We start from the raw sequence: 21,133 nt of genomic DNA on the forward strand, positions 1-21,133 counted from the left end.
CATAGTTTTTGAGAGTTATCCAATAGATTGGAACTACTGAATGAGCTCTAGTTTCAATTATTGAATGCGTTCGTTACATACTTGATATGCCGGCATTGCAATTTACTGCATGAATTCTAAGCGTGCTAACAATTAAGCGATTTGCGCTTTATGGTTTATAGCTTGTATGGCAATTAACGCATCTTGTTCGTTATTTCATCAGAGGTAGCTATAGTAGATATGTGTATCTTTAAGTTTGATTTATATTTCAAATAAATATTCAAGTTATTTTCAATATATTATGCAGGCGAAGACAATAACATTTTATACGAATAATGAGTTCAATAAGAGAATTGTAACGTATATTTCTAGAATTTTGATGGTAAAAATATTCAAAATAATCTGGGAAGCGTTGGTTCCGCAGCGATGCAATTCTTTCCCATTACAGAAAAATATGTACGGGAAATAGTACATAATTTATAAAACAGTCGCTCATACATGCATTTCCTGTTCCCGTACTCCCTATGGACATGAAATGAAAGAGTCTAGAGTGCTCGTCTTTGTAAACTTGAAAATTTTTACAAAGAATCTCTCTGGAATCCGTCTGTCTCCGGAGAAATTGTTCACTGAATTACGGTCAGTCGGGTATTATTCAGATCCTCATTCAGATTCTAAGAGACTGCATTGAAACCATTCGACAACAAACTGGAGCACGCTGTATAGCGATCGAGTGAAGAGCGTATAACGAGAATATAGGTAGTTCATACAGTATTTGAGCTGTTAGATTATTCCAATTTTTGATAAAAAATGCTATCACGGCGAGATGCCGCGCGAAGTAAATTGCTATTATAACAAAATTCCAACCGTGTTGTATTTGAAACATTTTGCATCGAAATTTTTTATTTTACGTCTCAAGAAGGCTACATTGTGTTTGAAAATATTAATTTTATTTCAAGTTGAATTGTTTAATAACTTTTACATCTTATCACATTATTATTCAAATAAATTGTCGTCAAGTTTCTTTACATTGTGTTAAAGAGTAAAATATGCGGTTGATAGTCAAAGTCCAACTTTAAAGAAAGTCCGCTATCATGGATATTCTTTTCTAGTTACAGCATTGTGATATTAATTATTCAATGTTGACACAAACCACAAAAAGTTGAGTTTACGAGCGCAAAGTTTGCGAACAAACTATCGGGATTTTTTTATTATATTCAAAGAGATATTTAACAAAAAGACTATCTTCCGCATAACAGTAAAAAATACGTACCTACTTTATAGATTTTTCATGATATAGCTATTGAAGTTTAAAAATACATGAACTCGTTTAGCTGTGTAAAAATCAAAAGGTATCATTATTCCTTCATTATCTTAGATTATATGAATGATGTACGTTTATTTCTATGAATAATAATGTATTTATTTTAACCTAAACTTTAAACAAAAATTCTAAAACAACAGTACTTAGAGTCATACCTATCCTTCATTTGAACTACTTACTACTTTTAATATTTTACGAAGCATGAAGCCCGTTTGTAAAACATAATTTAATTAACCACTAAATATTAAGTATAAAACGATTCTACTAGTAAAATTACGAAATGTAAGACCGTAATTGGCTTATATAATGATTTATGATCAAAGAGCCCTTTATTACCAACTATAGGTAAAAACACTCCTAAAAAAACCTTCACGAACGTTAATTAAAGCTACGTTTTTTGCTCGGGTATTTCTCGTTACTTTTATTGTATTAATCACTAGATAATATCTTTAGTAAAAGTAAATGCTGAGGCTCTTTTCGACCACGCTAATCGTCGGGTCTGATATTGTAACTTTATATACATTAATATCTTGAAGTGATTCAGGTGAGAAATTTGTCTACCTAATGAACACGTTGTACACAGATTAGTCTTAAAATATAGGCACTTTCATCTGAAATAGGTCAAGCGTGTAACAGAATCTTCGTATCCTATACTAGACGCGAAAATTAGTGAGGATGGATAGGTCTCATATATTATAGTCTGTATTAGCACCATAGTCTAAATAATAACGATAGTACTTCGTATAGAAAGGTAGTAGTTGTTGTTGGTAAGTCTTAATGAATTCAACAAAATTCAGGCGATGCAATAAAGTTTGCTTAGTCACAAAGTGTGGTATTAGGCATTAGGCACGTGTATAATATATGCAAAAAACATCCTTTAAACAACTGACAGTTTTAGTACCTGAATGTGCATTTTCAAAATCAATTTATACATGACAAAGTGCTGAATCATAACAGACGCGAATGAAGATCATCCCCTTTTTGTAGCCGCCTGAAATTGTACATAAACAGTATGGAGGGTAAACCAATAAATTAAGACAGTTGACTTGACTATTAAAAACAGTGACTCCCTCACAGCCCACGCCTCAAGACTGGAAACGAAAAAGGGTCCGTCCAACTTGATTGATTATTATTAATTGCTCGCTCAAAATTAATTCGCTTCTGTTACTAAAAACTATTTATAAGTGTTGTATTCTGCTTTAACTTGATACGAATTTTAATTAAATTACTTACATATTTAATCTTCTCAAGCTGTTTGTAATTTTACTTTGTAGTTGGTTTTCGCTGCGCATCGCGTAAAAAAATAGTTAAATGAAACTCTTTAAAAGGAATTTTGCCATAAGAATCTATTACTATTTCTAATTTAATAATAAAAAATAACTAGCACACACTCAATTATCGTAAATTTATTTATACGCAGCAAGTCATTGATTCGAATCGAAATGATTGATCTTTTTATTCTTAAACTTAACAAACTTTGCTATTTCCCTACTTTTCAATTTCGTAATCGTTCTATTATGATCCACTAGGAGAACAGGATCCAGCCTTAATTTGGTCTCCATATCCATAACTCCTTTTACTTTATTAACAAAGTACACAGTCGGTATTGACATTTTCGCGACATCAGTGCTGTTGTCTTCATTGGGAAATACAATGTACACCAGCAAGGGCCGGTTATCATCGGCTTTATTAATTTTCACGTTAGGTGGCGCGGCAGCTATTAATATTTTGTAATCATTGACGGGCTGCTTCAAAATTGGTATGTTGATAAAATTGCCGTTGGTCCAGGAGGTTATGTTATCAAGTAGGTTGGGTGAATTTTTTGTGGGGAAGAGGATTTTAGCGATCTGATTGGTACAACCCGCGCCGAGGTATCCGACGTTCGAGAATATCGCTTGGGACAGGCCTTCTTGAGCGGCCTTTGGTAATTCTTGGGGTATTTTCGCAAAGAGTGAACCAAATGTCTTCGGCTTTACCTCTTCTTTATTTACCATCGGAGTGAAATTGACAGAGAACCCGTTATAGATTGGAAAGCTTTGTGCCGTGGTAAATGCGATGAACACGAGCAATTTCTGCAAGACAAATACTTTGGTTATAAAGGACAATATTTAATGGACATTCAAATAGAGTCGAAGGAAACCAGGATCCTAAAAATGTAGAAATTAGCCGAGCTACGGTCAATATTATGCAAAATTACAAGAAAACCGTTGTTGTCTCTATATAGGCTATACATGTAAATTTTACTCAAGATTCAATATGAATACAATAATTACTACAACTAGAACTTACAATTTTCTTACGATTCGTTTCACACATGGTGCGCGGGAACAATCAACGGTCTACTGAGGAAGCGCTCACTAGCCAGCATAGTTCTGTTTACAAACATACAGAACTAACCACGGATGTTTATTCCACGATGTCGTTGGGAAAAAAACATCTTTGTCTTACAAGTTATCCATTTTCAGGTTAGGTCATTGATGTTGGATAAAGTAACAATAAGTATTTGCAGAAGGATGAATAATTAAATTTCTTAGTATTACAATCTCACTCAATGTTTGTACTTAAAATATGTACAAAAAGTTTAAATGTAGGGTCAATGTACCACTAGCTGACCAAGCGCCAATACATGACCGAAATTCAAATATACGCGCCAATTAAGAAAATACGGCAGCCCCAGATGATAGTTTATTGTTTTTTCTATAAAGCAACATCATCTATAAAATAAAAACAAACCTTGCTGCCATTGGTCAGAAATATTGACATTTTTTCAACACGAAGATGTAATTAAGTAGGTGCCCCGTAAGTAATCACATTTTTACTAAGAGTTTTTTATCGGGAGTTGATTGGGAAATCTTAATTTATCTTGAATGCAATCGATTACTCTTTATATGTCTTGTTATAGGCATAATGTTGAACCATTCTATTATAGACTTTCGGCTTCATTTTTGGCATGAACAGTTTTTCATGATTTTTAGCGGACTGGTTATCTTTTGGAGCAACGAAAACAATTTTTCGCCCATTGTTGACCAGTATGGTCAGCTCTTGGTTCTTTATATTTTGCCAAGAAAGACTTGCTTTGGTTTGTGCTTATACCTACCTAATTTAACAAACCATATAAGCCGTAGTTAAGTCATAGCTTTATGTTGCATATTTCCAAAAGCTGACCACCGTAAGATTTTTATACCGAACTTAGTTGGTCAGGTTTCGGGGCCGAGAATATTATTAACCTTGAGTTGTCCACTTGATTTCCGTGACCAAGTGGTTTGATTTCATCAACCTATCTTTATTTATTATATAATATATTTCTTTATTAAACAAAACTAATGTTCGAAGAAGGACATTTTGTCCATTTTGAAAATGGTCAACTTTTAGAGTAATGATGGTCAGATATTGGTGATCAGTGGTCAAGTAATGGTGTTTTTAGCAGAAATAACTTTCAGAGTAGTTTTCATAAAACCTTTGAAGGTTATCAAATTGATATTAAGAACAATAGTTACAGTGAGTATTCAATTATCTGTGTCCCAAAAATAACATTGAACGTAAAACAAATAACCCGTTTTTTATATATAGCTAAATATAAAACCGCTTAAATGGTCAACTAGTGGTACATCCACCCTAGACATGACCTTAAAATATTTAAAAATGAGGTAAATGCAAAAACTCCGTCACTTTTGGAACGCCTGTTCGCTATCGCCGTTCACGGCTCGTCTACTTTAAATTTTTCTACAACTTTGAAATAGTTACAAAAATAAACACTTTAAAAGTTATCTAACAGTACCCGTCTTGTTATGAAAATCTGAGCGCTTTTTGCTACAATTTCTCAACTTATATATTATCCATACTTTCAAAGTTGCTAACTGATATAATATTTAATTAGTGCTACAAACTAAGTATAGAGTTGCGTAGACTTTGTGGAGTTTAATTAATTCGGATTTTAAATTTACTTTTTAAATGTTTCGACTATATTATTATAAGTTCGGCGGGTAAAAACTATTAGATAGCCAAAAATTAAAAAAAAAATAAAGAAATCTCATAAGACACTTATATATTACTCAGAATCCACTTACGAATATTATTAAAAAAAATGAAAATATTTTATTCAACTACTCATAACCGCAATTCTTAAGTTGTGACCTTACCATGTCATCACGTTACTAAAATCCCCCAAACGACGAAAACTTGTTATCTAAAACTTTTCATTACAAGCCTGTGATAAAAACCTCAGAATCAGCTTAATTAATGATCAGGCTCCAAAATAATGAGTACACATTAACTTTGCCAATACATCGGAACAAATGTCATTACTGTAGTTACATAACATCACTCCAGACTCGCATTAGAGGGCAGAAAGTAATTTAGAATAACTATAAACAAAGACAGCTTTCGAACAAAAACCACTAAGCATTCTATAGATATTCCATGAACCTCAGTATTGTATAATGCTCTCAATTGAAGTAAAATTGAAAAGAATTTTACATGACCATTTATTTGCTCATAAAAAGCTGACTAAAAATATACCGAATTTCACGAATGCCTTCAATAAACCTTTTGTGTTTTCGTTTAAAAATATTTATACTAAATTTTACATGAGTCTTTTGTTAATCTGTGGTTTATGTAGGCGAATAGCGTGTAAAGGACCATTATGAAACATTTTAATATTTAATGGAAAATATCAAAAAGAAACTAAGTAAAAAAGTCCCTCTTAGTAAAAATTGCATTGTAACGCAGACAAAGAGATTAGAAAAGTGACTCTTAGATTGGAAGTTTTAGTTTTCTTTTTTATTATTTCTTCAGGCTCGGATTTCTTATGCGCATTGATTTACCTCGATATATTTACATATCTTAGTTTACGATGACTTTAACTGCCCTTTTATGGACTAATTTAAAACACGTCAATATAACACACGTCAAGTTTTGTAAACATTCGAGTGGGTAATTAATAACTTTTATTATTTTCCCTAAAAAGAAAGTTGAATGGATAAATGTTTGACTACAATTTTGTTACACAGATAACATGATTGGATTGCACTTTAATCAACGCAAACTTTGATGGAAAATCTAATATTCTAATATATCTAATCTTATAATATAAAAATGAATCCCAAAATGTGTTGGTAAGCGCATAACTTGAGAACGGCTGAACCGATTTCGTTAATTCTTTTTTTATTATATTCCTTGAAGTACGAGGATGGTTCTTATGGAGAGAAAACGTAAATATGTACCACGGGCGAAGCCGGGGCGGACAGCTAGTATCTAATATATATTATAAAGGCGAAAGTTTGTAAGGATGTATGGATGTATGGATGTTTGTTACTCTTTCACGTAAAAACTACTGAACCGATTACAATGAAATTTAGCACATATATAGAGGGTAACTTGGATTAACACATAGGATAGTTTTTATCCCGGAAATCCCACGGGAACGGGAACTATGCGGGTTTTCCTTTGCAAACGCGGGCGAAGCCGCGGGCGGAAATTTAGTGGAAATATAAACCGTGGTCTTAAATTCTATTTTCGGTATCTCAGTCCATTTTAGTAGAAATATTAATTGAACATATTGAACTAACTTCAAATCTCTATAACTAGGAAATCAAAAATCCCTTAAGTCAGCCCAGGAAGATTAGCATGTTGTCTTATAGTTTATTATTTCCAGTTTGGAGAAGTGATACTACGTGTATTCAACCTATATAGCGCTGTCATTTTGCCATCCATACTTAATATTATAAATGCGAAAGTAACTCTGTCTGTCTGCCTGTTACCTACTTAATCACACCTAAACTACTGAACCAATTTTCAAGAAATTTGGTATGGAGATATTTTGATACCCGAGAAAGGACATAGGCTACTTTTTATCCCGGGAAAATGACGCAATCTCGGATATCCCACGGGAACGGGAACTATGCGGGTTTTTCTTTGACTGCGCGGGCGAAGCCGCGGGCGGAAACCTAGTATGTACTTTAATAAAGTCATCACGATAGGGCTAGACCCACCCAGGTCCCTTATATAATATGATTTATTAGTACTGACCACCTTGCACTAACACTCTCGTACACAGGTGTGAAGTGAAATGCTGGTATTGCGTTTTTAGAGTACCTTGCTAATTCTATTACCTTTGCTTTTATCCTGCCTGAAAATTCACTCTAAAACTTCCACCTTACATCCATTAAAATCAAATGAGATTATGTTCTAAATCCATGAATTGTTTAGTTCCAGGAAAAACTGGATTATGCAATAAAGATTAATATTTTTTAATCCGTCGATACAACGTGAGCTCCAACTCAATTAGTGTATAGTTTATATATAAGCGATTTATATTAATCGAATACGATTTTAGTACCACGAAATCTGGAGTTTGTACATCAATTAAGATCAACAAATTAATTAATTGAGCTTGACGAAACTGTCATCTCTTGTTTCTATTAAATGGAAAATCATAACTTATCCGTAAGTAAATTCTATTTCAAAAGTTAAATCGTATTGCTAATAATATCTTCGTTTATTAAACGTAAAAATTTAAGATTAAAATGTACCTAATCTTAAATACAGTTTCTTGTAGCAAAGGACGGATCGTCAACACCTCATTTATTTAATTTGAGTCGCGGCTTTTTCAATCAAACTTTCGAAGTTATATTAATTTGTTAAACTTTATGTCACGACTCACGCTTGTTAAATTACTTTGTCCTGTCACAACATATTCCAAAATTTCTAATTCAAGTTTTTAAGATTTTATTTTTGGTAAAAGTAAAGCAACTGTATTTTTTTTAAAGGAAACCTCATTCTTTCACTATGGGATATGAACGAATGTACGTGTTCCCTAATTCAATGTACCACGACCGAAACCGGGCTGAACTGCGAACACTATTTACAGTAGATAGGTATAATCACAAAATATGAGAAGATAAAATAAAAATAAATAAAAATCCTTACATCACTTATTTAGAATCTTTAAAATGATTACTATTCTCATTCAATAGCGAAGTGTATGATTAATAAAAGATACAATCTTGTTATAGCCTTGCTTCTAAGTTCTAACAATACACCTATAAAATTTTATCGCCTGTTAAAATATGAGAGCAAAAACAATTGCTCACGATGTTATATTGTACGTAGGAAACGTGTAAATTGCATAAAATACACACAGGAAGCTAAATTTTATGGATATTTTAACTTCAGGCACATAACTTCATAATTATGTTACATATAGGTTTTACATGTACATCCATATTTACCATTAGCTGAGTTGTCTATTTTCATTATTCCTCATCAATGCAGCCTTAATGAACCACGGTGAACATACGTCACGTGCTAATGCTTGCGCGGTTATGCTAATCTGTACCTAAATATAAAAAGCTAAGAATATCGTAGGTGTAATTTGACTAAATATATATTTATTTTACTTTTCAATAAAAATTATAGAAAGGGGAAAACATTTTCTCTCTTTTAAACTTTTTTAAATGTAAAATATATTGTACATTTTTGGTCGGCCTTATAACTCAGAAATTATATGTAAGTATTTAAATTAGCCAGTATCTAAATAGCTACAACGTTGGTCCAAAATAAAGGTTTATATTTTAAAAACTACAAGTCTTAAAGCCACATTATTCGAGAACAAAGCTTTTATCTTCTTTCCCATTTGAATTTTATCTTCAAATTTCCTCTAGAGACTATAGTTGAGCAATGTTTTAGTTCGGCCATAGTTTTAGTATCTTGATTCTTGACCTTATTTAAACAAATTACTGGCAAGGAAATGCAAAAGCTTTGTGGCTCTGTGCTATATTTGCCGCCTTTTTCCTAATGCTTTTGAGTACAATGTCGACAATTTCATTATTTACGATAGGAATTTAGTAAATATATTAGGTATATATATAAAAAACTAAGTAAATTTAGTTACAACTTCTCAATTGAAATGGTAGTTAGGTGACTAATTCGTCATTCATTTTAACAAACAAATGTAATTTTATACATTACTTAGTTCTGAATAATAATTGAGGTAAGTACATTATTAAAAAAATGTTCAAACAATATACGAAACAATAATCAAACGCTTCGTAACTCCTAATAGGTAGTGTAGGTAGTAAGGTGACACTAAAACTATTTCATTAACAAGTCAGTGATTAATCTTATCGAAGACTCCTCGTCGTGTCGTAAATCACATTAAATTGTGTGACCTAAGCTGAGACTACACTCACTAAAATAAAACGATTGAAACGTACTTTATGCTTATAAAATATATATCGTTACAGGAGGACATTAATTTTGCAATATATCACGTTCATATGTTCCGGGTATTTTGAAAGGTGATAAGTATTGCTTTGTAGTGGTCTAAGTGACAAACTGTTTTAGTAAAATTAATTTTACTTTTATTGCCTTCATAATTTGTTTCGAAGCGTAAACGTTATCAAATGTCAATGTACCTACCTACCCTAAAAAGTTTTGTATTTATTCAAAAAAAAAAAAAAAAATACAAAAATCTTTATTGTTGCATAAACATTTTGTAGATAATACAATGCACTAATCTCCACACTAGGATTCCCTGTGTTGTGGAGAATAGTCTCTTCCAGCTTACGTCTATTTACAGTTTATACAGAGGTAAATTCTTAACTACGAAAATACATGCAATATGCTATTTGAATAAATTTCTGAGAGTGAATGAGATAGGATGAATGTCTTGAGTGAGTTTGTAGAATTATTTTAATGGTCTGAGGAAGTTTTCGGTGTGTTCGTAGTCCAAACCACAAAGGAATTTTTTTATATGTTTTTTGCATTGCCTCTTGGTCAGGGGTAGGAGGTTAGTTGCTAAATTTAGTTTTTCGTAAATAAAAGGACCCATGTATAGATATGATTTTTTGCCAAAATTTAGTTTAGTTTTAGGTCTATTCCATTTTCTACATCTTTGGGAACGAGAAGGGACATACATATTTGATGGTGCAGTTTTGTGGAACCGAAGAGCGACCGACATAATGTATAGTTGTCGCACTCGCATACAACCGGTCTCCTGGTAGAGGATATCAGTTGGGTAGCGACGGGGTTTCCTATATGATACCTTTAGTATGGCTCGTTGGGAACGCTCTACTCTCATTAAATGTGTTTTATGTGCAGCACCCCATACTACAATGCAGTAGTTGATTATGGATTCGCATAATGAGCAGTAGATCATTTTAAGCAGTTTGTCCGAAGCGACTTGGCCCATTCTTTTAAATATATATATTAGCTTACGTAGGCGACCTGAGACATAATCAATTTGTTTTTTCCAGTTGAGATGGTTATCTACATAGACTCCAAGATAACGAATATTTTGAACTTCTTCGAATGCGGGACAGTCGCATATTATGTTATTTTGTGAGCAGTTGCCATAGTGAAATTTAATGGCGAGACGCTGTTTGCATGAGTTTCTTTTGTTAACGCTGAAATTGATGACCTTTGTTTTTTCTGCGTTAAGCGTTAGGAGATTGAGATTCAGCCAATTAGAGACTTGCTTTATACCAGTATTTGCAACCTCGTACGCTTTTTCCCAGGTTTTGTCGTAGAAGACGATGGCAGTGTCATCGGCATAAGTGAAGATTTTTGATTTGGGTAGCTGTAAGGAACAGAGACTATTTATGTAGAGAATGAAGAGGGTCGGTGCTAGCACACTGCCTTGTGGTACGCCAAAGTTGATTGTGTCATAGCTACTGTGCTTTTGACCTATACAAGTTCTTTGCCTACGTTCAGTGAGATAGGATTGAAACCACGCTAAAGGAGTGCCCCTGATGCCGAAGGATTCCAACTTTTTTAAAAGAATGCGTCTAGACACTGTATCAAAAGCTTTCGCTAAATCTAGGAACACTCCAATACATTTATATCCATCGTCCAATTTAGAGGTGACAAAATCGATAAGATTTGTTACTGCATTTTCTGTTGATCTTTGGCTACGGAAACCATACTGGTTGTCTGATATTAATCGATTCTTTTCGAGATATTTTAGAAGCCTGGTATTCATAATTTTTTCTAGAATTTTGGAAACCGAAGTGAGAAGTGATATTGGACGGTAATTTGAGGGAATCGTGTTATCGCCTGACTTGAAAATTGGGCATACATCGGCCGTTTTCATTGAAAGTGGGACTATTCCGGTTGAGATGCTAAGGTTACACAAAAAAGCAATGGGTGAAGCTACATGATCTTTAGTTAGCTTAAGTATTTTGTTGGTGATTCCGTCCCACCCTGGTGCTGAACATTCCTTAAGATTGCTTATTAGCTTTTTCACTTCAGTCTCATCGGTTGCCGTTGCAAAAAAGGATTTACCCGACAAATTATTGTCATTCTGCGGATCAAGCATGTCAGCCAGCTCGACTTCGGATTTATTTAACAGACGTAGTGTTTTTTCAGCAAGATGCTCTCCCACACCAGCAAAGAAGCTGTTAATGTTATTTAAATTTGCGTCGGGGTCGGTAGATGTAGCTAACAGTGCTGTGCTATTAGAGGTCTTGTTTTTAATGTTACATATGCTCTTTACTGCCTTCCAGGTCTTTTTGCTGTCACCGTTTGCGTCACGTAGCTGGTTTCCTTCATATTCGTTTTTCAGGTTTTTTATAAGATTGTTACAATAGTTTCTATACTTTTTATATTGATTCTGTATGTTTAAGTCGTTTTTATTCTCTTTCTTTCTTGCTTCAATGTGTAGTTCATCTCTCTTGCGTATACATTTTATTAATCCTTTAGATATCCAAGGCTTTTTAATGTTTTTTGAGTTGCGTATAGTTTCCTTTGTTGTGAAATTTTGAATAATGTTACTAAGTTTGTTCGTGAAGTTACTTAATGCTTGATTTATATCTGTGTATGTATATATATAGCTCCAGTCCGTTTCTGAAACAGCTTTAGATAAGCTCGGGTAGTCGATTTTAGTTTTCAGCTGGTTTTTATGCGGTGAGCACTCATTAGAACAATTTTTGCCAAACCCTATGAGGACTGTGTCATGGTCTGTGATTCCTGACTCACATATCACGATTTTGGCAGATTTTTTGGATTTAATCATGACATGATCCAGACATGTACGATCATGGGTGGGATATGTATGGCCTGGATAGTAACCATAGTGTCCAGTAAGGTCCAGATAATCGGAAGCACGTTTGTCTTTTGTGTCCGTGGCGATGTTAATGTTTATGTCTCCTGTTATGACACAGTTTGCTACTTTGCATGATTGCATAACGTTTTCTAGGGAGATGGTAAAATTGTTTAAGTTATAAAAAGATGGGGATCTGTAAATAGCACAGATAAGGTATTCCTTACCAATATAAACAAGTAAACAGTTTGCTTCATTAAAAGGCGGTTCCTCTATTACAATCTGTAGAGAAGTTTTGTAGAAGACCGCGATGCCATCATTTTGATTGATATAATTATTAGAGTAGTGACATTCATAATTAGGTAATTTCATGGGTGGTATGTTATCACTAAGGCGGCATTCTGTAAGTATTATGATATCCGGTAAAAAGTTCAGTTGGTGTAGGAAAACAGTAAAATTATCAAAATTCTTAACGATGCTGCGAATATTTTGGCATATGATCGTTAGCTGTGTATTTGGGTCGCCAAGACCTTGCAAGCACTCCTGTGCGCTGCTGTATTTAGTGCTTAAATGAAAATTAGTACTGTCTATGTCATTAATTAAGTTATATGTGCTAGCCATAATAGTTATGGTGGAGTTGCAAAATCAGTGGAATAATGATTATTTTTTGATTATGTACATTATGTTTGGGATAATCGACAAAATTTACAGAAGTGATTAGTAAGATTGTGTAAGGCACAAAGTATGAAGTCATGAAGACTATGGGGGGTGTATTCTTTGATAGTGTGGCGATAGAGGTGTTTTGCAGAAATTTAATTTTTGAAATACTGCGGATGAACGTACTCATAGTTTTATGTGAACACATGAACATACACAGAAAACAGTAAAAAGTTATTACGTGAATGATCCGTTTTAAAACAGTTAAAATTTTCAATCCGTAGTGTTTACACTCTGTCTGAAATTTAAGGTTTGTTAGTTCTATAATTACAATTAAGCGTTTGTCTGAATGTATAAGAGTAAAGATGTAACATCTAAAAAATACTGAGAAACACAAACATACAGTGATCGTTGAATATAACAAAAAAAGATAATTTATGGGTAAGAAAGTACAGTTCATTACACAAAGCCCTAGTAAAAATTTGCTGTTTTTTTAAAATGAAATTATAAATAAAATTAGTTAAATACTACTCCTTGAGGTTTTTAAGATCGTCTAGATCTCTCACTAAAATAGCATTGGATGTAGGTATCTTTTTGAGAAAGATTCTGCCACCGCGGATCCATACGAACTTATAGCCCAGCTCCTTAGATTTTTTTCTGGCCTCAGCGTGAAGAAATTTATTTTCTGGAGTAAGATGTTCTACAGCGAAAACAGGTGAAGGTTCGGTCGTGCAGATTCCCAAGTCACTGGTTTGCAGTTTTACTTTAGATTCCTTATTATATTTAACAATAGCCCTAAGGAAATTGTCACGTTGTCGTGGGCAGCTTAGCTTGACAAGAATAGATCGAGGGCGATTGCTATCTTTATTAAGTTTTGAAATTCGTGTGCAGTGTTGAATGTCAGAGTCCGTTAGTGGGAATTTCACAGTGCGTGCTATTTGCATTACCATGGTAGGAATGTTTTCTTGTTTGTATTCCGGGACGCACTGAATTTCTAAGTTACTGGCGCGAGATAGTTGATCCAACTGGTTGAAACGGGAGGTGAGGACTTGTACTGAGCTCCGGAGGGATGTGTTTTCAGACACTAGATCTTGAAGAGTTTTAAATTTTGTTTGGTAGTCTGTCTTTATTTCATCATATTGTTCGCTAATAAATGACAGGGAGGACCTGAAATCTTCGATTTCCTTCCTTATTTCTTTCAGCTGTGAACCGATTTTCTCTTCTACATAATCATGGAGTGCGTTTTTTAGTTCCTCACGTATTAATGTCCTTAGCGTATCCGTGGATATATTAGTTGAGCCCGGAGACGAAGATAATGTAGATGAGGGGGACGGGATATTTATGTTTTGCTTTAAACGCTGGGTGATGTTAGTTGATGGAGTGATTGCCGCGCGGACTGGGGTTTCCGAGTTGTTGCCGGGCTTTTTCTGTTTAATATTACACGGTGTACATGTCCAATTAGCTTTAGCGTCAGCGCTTAGTTTATTAAATTCATCTATTTTTTGCATACCGCACAAAGCATGAAATGTATCGAGACACTTGGAACAGCGTAATATTTTATTTTTACTTTCTTTGATCATTTGCAAGCACGCTCCGCATTGCATCATGTCTCAAATTGTATTCTCAAAATAAGAATAAAAAAGAAAAAAAAAATAAAAAAATAAAAAAATCCTATGGCACTTCCAGGTATCGATCGTCCGATCCGATCACCGATATAGGTGCTGTAGTCCGCGGCCTGCGTTTCTCTGCCAAGATTACACTTAGATTATACGCTAAATTGTTCAATCAGTTGGTACGAAATGTTGTAGGATATAAACTGATGTGGGTGAAGGAGTTTAAAAAAATATTAATCCACCCACAGTATCACAGTTACACACGATAAGTTATTGCAGATTGTTTATTAATTCACAAAGTTAGCACTTGCACTACTGATCTATGTGTTTGATTAGTGTTCAGAAAGTAAACATAGTATTCGTAATACGAGATGGAGTCGATCACACACGGTAAATCGCGTTTTTTTTATTATTTCGCGTGGAGAAAAAAATACGTGACCGATCCGCACAGACGTCAGACGAAAGAGGATTTCTTAGATTCAGTTGAATAAAAACGAATATTGTGCAGTTATTAAAGTTAGAACTAGAAATAATTATTTAAACATGAACTTACCCTAATCGTTTTAGCATTCCAAATAGAAGTTAACCCAAACTTTCGCAACAGAAGTCAATGACACCTGAATTCGCAATTATGGCAATAATTGCTGTCCAGGGGTCATCGCACTACCAACTACTAAATACTTAGTGAACATTAAAATAGAACTCTGAACTGTATTCACTGAAACGTATTCATTGCGATTTCGAAATGTATACAGCAATCTGAAAACAGATTCTCCAGCCATAACCGTAAATTTTAACCCTTTTGACACACCATTTCCGAAAGCAAAGGAGATCTGCGGCAGTTGCCCCTAAAATACGAACAAAATACGCTCCATTGACTTCATTACTACTTACGATTTAATGTCGTCCGATAATGTCGTTAGGTTTTAATTGTTCTCCTGATACAATATGATGTTCTGATGTTCTTGAAAGACATAAGATATGTCCGTGATTGTCCCGAATAATAAATACAATATTGCGGAATGAAATAATATTAGATGATATACCTACTTAAATATCAAACTGAAAGACTCACAATATTTCAACGAATAAAAGGTGATGATGCGTGAAATGAATTCAAAAAAGATAAGCGAAAAATAATTTTATCTTATTGCTTACTTTCGTTTTCGATTTGGCAAGTCAAGCTTGAATTAAAATATTAACGTCGTAGATTATAAATTTTAATAATTTATGCTAACATTTCGTATTGTGGATGTTGGATAAAATAAATGGAAATGCAAATGAAATGAATAAAAACCGTAAAACCGAGTGCGGGGTGGCGAGTTTGAATAGATTTTTATATTTTGGTTTGTTGCAAACGTTTACATTTATTACCTTTAAAACTCTAGTGTGGAAATGCCGCTGAATACTTTAATAGTATTAAAATGCATACGTTTTTCACATTCTGTTCGTTATATTAACCTAAATGGAAAGTATAAACATTATATTAATTGATTTATAGTTCTGTCCATAGAAATTTAAATAACAGGACACGTTCTGTCTAAATTATGTTTATAAAAAATGTTAATGCCGCGCGTCGCGTCCTCGTTCGACGCGTATTGTGTTATCCATTCTTACGAGAAACAATATGAAGCTTTCGTTAAGTTATTAAGCGCCCGTAAACTAAATAAAACTTTGAAACAACTAAAAAGGTAAAAGGACAATCCGCCAGAAAATTCCTGAATTAATGAAGAACACAAATAAACAGAGAAAATTCAGAGCAGCTATTTTGTAGAGTTTGCAATTTCAAAATAATTATAAGCCATATTGCTGGTTTAACGCAAATATTTCTGTCTTGTCAGTTCGCATACTTTCCTACCATTTTCAGCGGATCTTTCAACATTATAGTGAAAAATGTATGAAATTTTAAAGACTTAGTGAAGTGCAGAGGACATTCTGCGCATTCTGGATGACATTTACAAATTCTTTCTTTCTTCATTTACAAATTAACTATTAAATTAACTAAGAAGGAGTATATTAATATTCAAATGTGGAAATTTTCATGGATCATTTTACGTTGATCATTTTATAAATAAGATATAAAGACAAGATAAGCTGGCCCCATCTCAAAACAAGCGCAAAAATATCAAAGAGTGACCACCTGGTTGAAACTGTCAAATTCAGGTATTCAAGAATTACATGAAAAGACTGGTAACTATAGCTACAGCTACTCAAGGTGAAGAATAGTACAAAGGGCCTGTGGGGTCAGGGGTTGGCCCTCAAAGCGCCGGAAGTTGGTTTTATCTGCTTCAGATCCGACCTGTCGGAAGATCGGATACGAATCACTTGATAAGCCCGGAGGCGTTTTTTCAATCTCATTACGTAGACTTTAAAGGAAAAATGGTTTTCATATAATGATGCATGACATTATGTCAGCGATGTAGTTGAGAAGTTTTTAATGAACCTGCCTAGATACAAATTTACCAAATTTACAACCGATACTCGACATACTTATATATGCTTATACTTATACATTTTTATACTTCATACCACGTGTACGAATATGTTCGATAAGTTCAAGGTACCGCTATAATAACTACGTCTATATTGAGTGCTGATATCGAGAACTCATTCAATAGGCCGAAATCTGCAGTTCTCCGAACCGTTTCACTAAAATAAACTGCAATATTATAGCATTGGCAGCTACCTAAGTGAGAAATAGCTTTCAAAAGCCCCATTATATTTGTACCTATACCAAAATTCAAACAATAAGTGCACCGTCGTAACGTGATAAAACATTATATGAATATGTATTTATTTTGTGTATCTTTTATTAAAATCTTCGGCTTTACTTTCACAAGTAATATATCATCCAGTGTTTCACTGTTCACACGTCCAGTATTAAAAAGCAATAAAAATATAGAGGATCACCGTATGAATAATTAAAACTCTACCAAATAACTAAATTTCATTTATTTTTTTGATATACTATCTGTTTTAAATGTATATATTTCATGAAATGAGCAAATCTACGATATGGCCACGACACATGTATGATTTCAAGAAATATGTAGTTTCGAACTACTAAAATGTATCACCGCGATCTTTCGATCAATTGATATGCAGATGTAATCAAGTATTTATGACACAAATGATGTAATATGTAAATGACTTTGTGAGATATCGAAATCCATATTAATATTATAAATGCGAAAGTAACTCTGTCTGTCTGTCTGTTACTCAATCACGCCTAAACTACTGAACCAATTTGCATGAAATTTGGTATGGAGCAGGAGATACATATTTTGATACCCGAGAAAGGACATAGGCTACCTTTTATTGCGAAATATGTACCGGGGCGGACCACTAGTATGTCATAAACCGACAATATTGGCCGCGAAAGAAAGTTGATTAATAGTGCATTTACAACTGGTAGTAATGGAATAATAATTAATGGCTCTTGTTTTTGTTTTAAGCATCTGGCGCGTTAATTTATAAAAATATTGGCGTAAATAAGAGCCTATATCTTTTCGGTTGCCAACTTTAAGTTGCGAAATCTACTTTTATGACGTAAACCTAAAGATAAATGAGTCTTCGAATTTGGGCTTATTAAATATTATTGTCAAAAAAAATAACAATTAGGTTATTTGTCCAAAATTATGGTTGTATATCATTATAATACCTATTTATGGTGAACGTTTGCACGCGTGATATAAAATGCAAGTAGCGAATTATTATTCTTGTTCAGTTAATAATTGGACAAAAATAAAGATGTCCATTTTAATTAAATATTGCTATTCCTATATCCGGCAGCCAGTTATTTTATTCGTTTATATTTGAAATATCAGAGTACATGCACTTTGGATTTCAGCAAAACCGTGCTATGTTTATTTTTGCAGTTAACAAAACTGTTTTAAATAAATACTGTGAAAATAATTATGCTGCATTGCTTCATATTCTGTTACAGTTTATTTTTATGCTATGTTTTTGTTGCAAATATTGGAATTTACATAAATGTCTAACTAACCGGTTTTGTGTGCATATTTTAGCCTTGCGTTTAATTTAGAAATATTCTAACATGTATGCATTCATATTCAAAATGTTGAGTATTTGAATTCATTTGAAAGGGGTGTGGTATTTTCTACTATAAATTATATCGACAAACTTTCCATCTATTAATTAAGACACATTATCAGATTCAACTCTATAATATATTATTATTACATAATCATCTTAAACATCCTACATTATACAAGCCTCTATGACTATAATTTATTTACAAAAATTTGCATTATTAGCATAACATCATAATATTGTATCTACTATACAAAATGAATTGCGTAACAAAGTGATAGCGAGGAAGAAATGATTATTTCGCATGTAACACTAAACTTCGCATTCCAGCCTCAAATACTTTAACAACTTTTTTTACCTCTTTACATGGCAATTTCACAAACTATGCCTGAAAAACTTTTGTAATTTTAAACAAGCCGGGTTCCATTATTTAGAAATTCAACAGTATTAACTCTTATTATACAAAAATCATTTTAAACACACTAAATAACGGCAGAAAAAAATAGCTTTGCATTACAAAATGTTACACAAAAAATGTTAAATAAGAGAAACGAAACAATATTCTTATTAATTCAAGTAACTTTACCCAAATTTAGTAACTATTTACCATTGTCCGTTTGCATACCCAGGCTGCAATGATTGTGCATTTACTTGGCTATTCCTTTGAGGTATTTCCACGACTCTTTCTAGTTCCTCCGTCTGTGTTATCGGGTTATCTCTGTATTTAACAAACAGAACTTCATGTTCTGACAGTTTTGGTGCAGTGGGAACGATCACTTGCTGCTCTTCGGGCTTCTTAACTAACACATAAATAAGAGTTTTCTCTTCTACTGGCGCGACAGCCCTGAGTCTTTGTTGTAGTTCGATAGCATTAGAAGATGAAGCTTGAGCGGGGAGTTTTATAAACAAAATCCTGTAGGTCTTCTTGGGCGGCGGGGAGATGGGAATGCGCTGCTCTTCTTCAACATCCGGGGGTGGCACGTGGAAATAAATATGTTTGGTAATAACCGGCGCAATGAACTGATTCGATGGTAGATTATACTGTGGGCCATTAACATTCGCAAATGGCTGGAAGCCTTGCGCCGGTATTAACGGCTGCACATTATTTTGGTAATTTTGACCTGACGCAATCTGTACATTCACTGGTGAAGAATTGCTTTGTACATCGAGCTCATTAGAAGCACCATTTTGAATATTTACTATTTGTTGAACACCGCTTTGCGAATTTAGGGCAACATTATTTATTTGTTCTTGAGCGTAATAGTTGTTTGGAGTTATAGCCGGGGTTTGTAATTGAAGCACTCGGTTAACATTTTCATTATATATGGGCGTACTTATTTGCAAATTCTGTAGCGGTAAATCGTTTTGTATATTGTATGAAGACGAATCACTGTTTTGTACGATACTTTCTTGATTCGCGCCAGCTTGAAGAATTATATTTGCAACTGCTGTGTCTAATTGATTGATCTGTGGCTGGTGCGGTATCGGGTTGTGGATAAGCGCGCCATTTTGAGCTAGTTCTTCTTTCTGGTGATTTAAATATGCGTAGTCTTCGTGTGAAATGGAATAAGACACAGTCTTTTGCAAGATCTGTCCGGGCTGCTGCGGAACTGCCTGTTGAACCTCCTGATTCGTCTGGATCGGCAACTCTAGGGAAACATCTGGCCTGTTGTAGTTATATCCCTCGGGAGCACAGTACACGGTTGTGGCGAAAGCCTACAAAAAAAATAAACTTAAATTACACTCGCATTTTATTCACTACAATACATCCTCGATAAGCCGATAGTGTACATCAAATACACAAAATATAGATACAAATATTCGTCGCGTAAAGTGTCGGATTTGTGAAAAATACACTTTTATATACGATCGCTACTAACCAATATAACAAATGTATATGATAACCAAGCCATTATGGAGTCAGCTCGCCACTGGACGCATGTTTTGGTCGATAAGGCTTTATATAAAACTTTTCCCCATAACATGAAAAGGTTTGATGGATATTTGCATAAAGCGCGCGTTAGATATTCGGAACACTTCCGCCGTTTTTGAATATTAACACGCACAGCACTATTGGAGTTCATATCGATTGATATGAACTAAACAAAAATATTTACATTTAAAAAGTAAATATTTTTAATCTTATTCTTTTCTTATTAATGTGTAAAGCACCTGAAACAGAAACAATTTAATACTAGAAGTGTAAAAAGCACAGCAACTGAAACAGGAATGAATTATATCATTACCTATAACAATTTTTAGTCAACTTATCTACAAGAAAACAGTGCTTGCATTGTTTGTTTAGTCATATCGTTTTTATTACTTTCCTATTCTAAAGTTGTAATGTTCTTCACTTCCCAACGCACCAATTTCTTTTAAATAATAATAAATATAGAAACAATCAAATTCAATCAAACACCCAAAGTCAATCATTTTTGCGATTAAACGAACAAAAACTCAATCATGTAAAAA

General features: G+C 33.7%; 3 protein-coding genes across 4 annotated transcripts in view; 1 reads left to right on the forward strand and 2 right to left on the reverse strand.

The window, feature by feature from the left end:
- The window catches only part of LOC149911313 (frequenin-2), a 201,170-nt gene that overhangs the window by 172,679 nt on the left and 7,358 nt on the right, over window positions 1-21,133 (forward strand). The window lies entirely within an intron of this gene.
- LOC149911317 (uncharacterized) lies at window positions 2,725-3,616 on the reverse strand. The gene is made up of 2 exons (XM_090106577.1): window positions 3,590-3,616; window positions 2,725-3,372 (listed from the first exon to the last, which is right to left on the reverse strand). The coding sequence occupies exons 1-2, from the start codon at window positions 3,614-3,616 to the stop codon at window positions 2,725-2,727; spliced, it is 675 nt and encodes a 224-aa protein (XP_089962703.1).
- Window positions 18,846-20,591, reverse strand: LOC149911318 (uncharacterized). Its single transcript, XM_090105281.1, has 2 exons — window positions 20,542-20,591; window positions 18,846-20,377 (listed from the first exon to the last, which is right to left on the reverse strand). Exons 1-2 carry the CDS (start codon window positions 20,572-20,574, stop codon window positions 19,265-19,267), a joined length of 1,146 nt encoding a protein of 381 aa, XP_089961407.1. The 5' UTR covers window positions 20,575-20,591; the 3' UTR covers window positions 18,846-19,264.

The sequence above is a fragment of the Colias eurytheme genome, chromosome 1 (genome assembly GCF_061535395.1).
Source record: "Colias eurytheme isolate Ceu_HAF_F1 chromosome 1, ilColEury1 Martin Lab GWU primary, whole genome shotgun sequence".
Classification (NCBI taxonomy): Eukaryota; Metazoa; Arthropoda; class Insecta; order Lepidoptera; family Pieridae; genus Colias; species Colias eurytheme.

Bases quoted from the DNA above. Each gene is read 5' to 3' on its own strand.
- LOC149911318 (XM_090105281.1), bottom strand. From the start codon at position 20,574: ATGGCTTGGTTATCATATACATTTGTTATATTG. The intron at 20,378-20,541 runs GTTAGTAGCGAT...TTTTTTTTGTAG, and splicing joins CATATACATTTGTTATATTG to GCTTTCGCCACAACCGTGTA.
- LOC149911317 (XM_090106577.1), bottom strand. From the start codon at position 3,616: ATGTGTGAAACGAATCGTAAGAAAATT. The intron at 3,373-3,589 runs GTAAGTTCTAGT...TTTGTCTTGCAG, and splicing joins AAACGAATCGTAAGAAAATT to AAATTGCTCGTGTTCATCGC.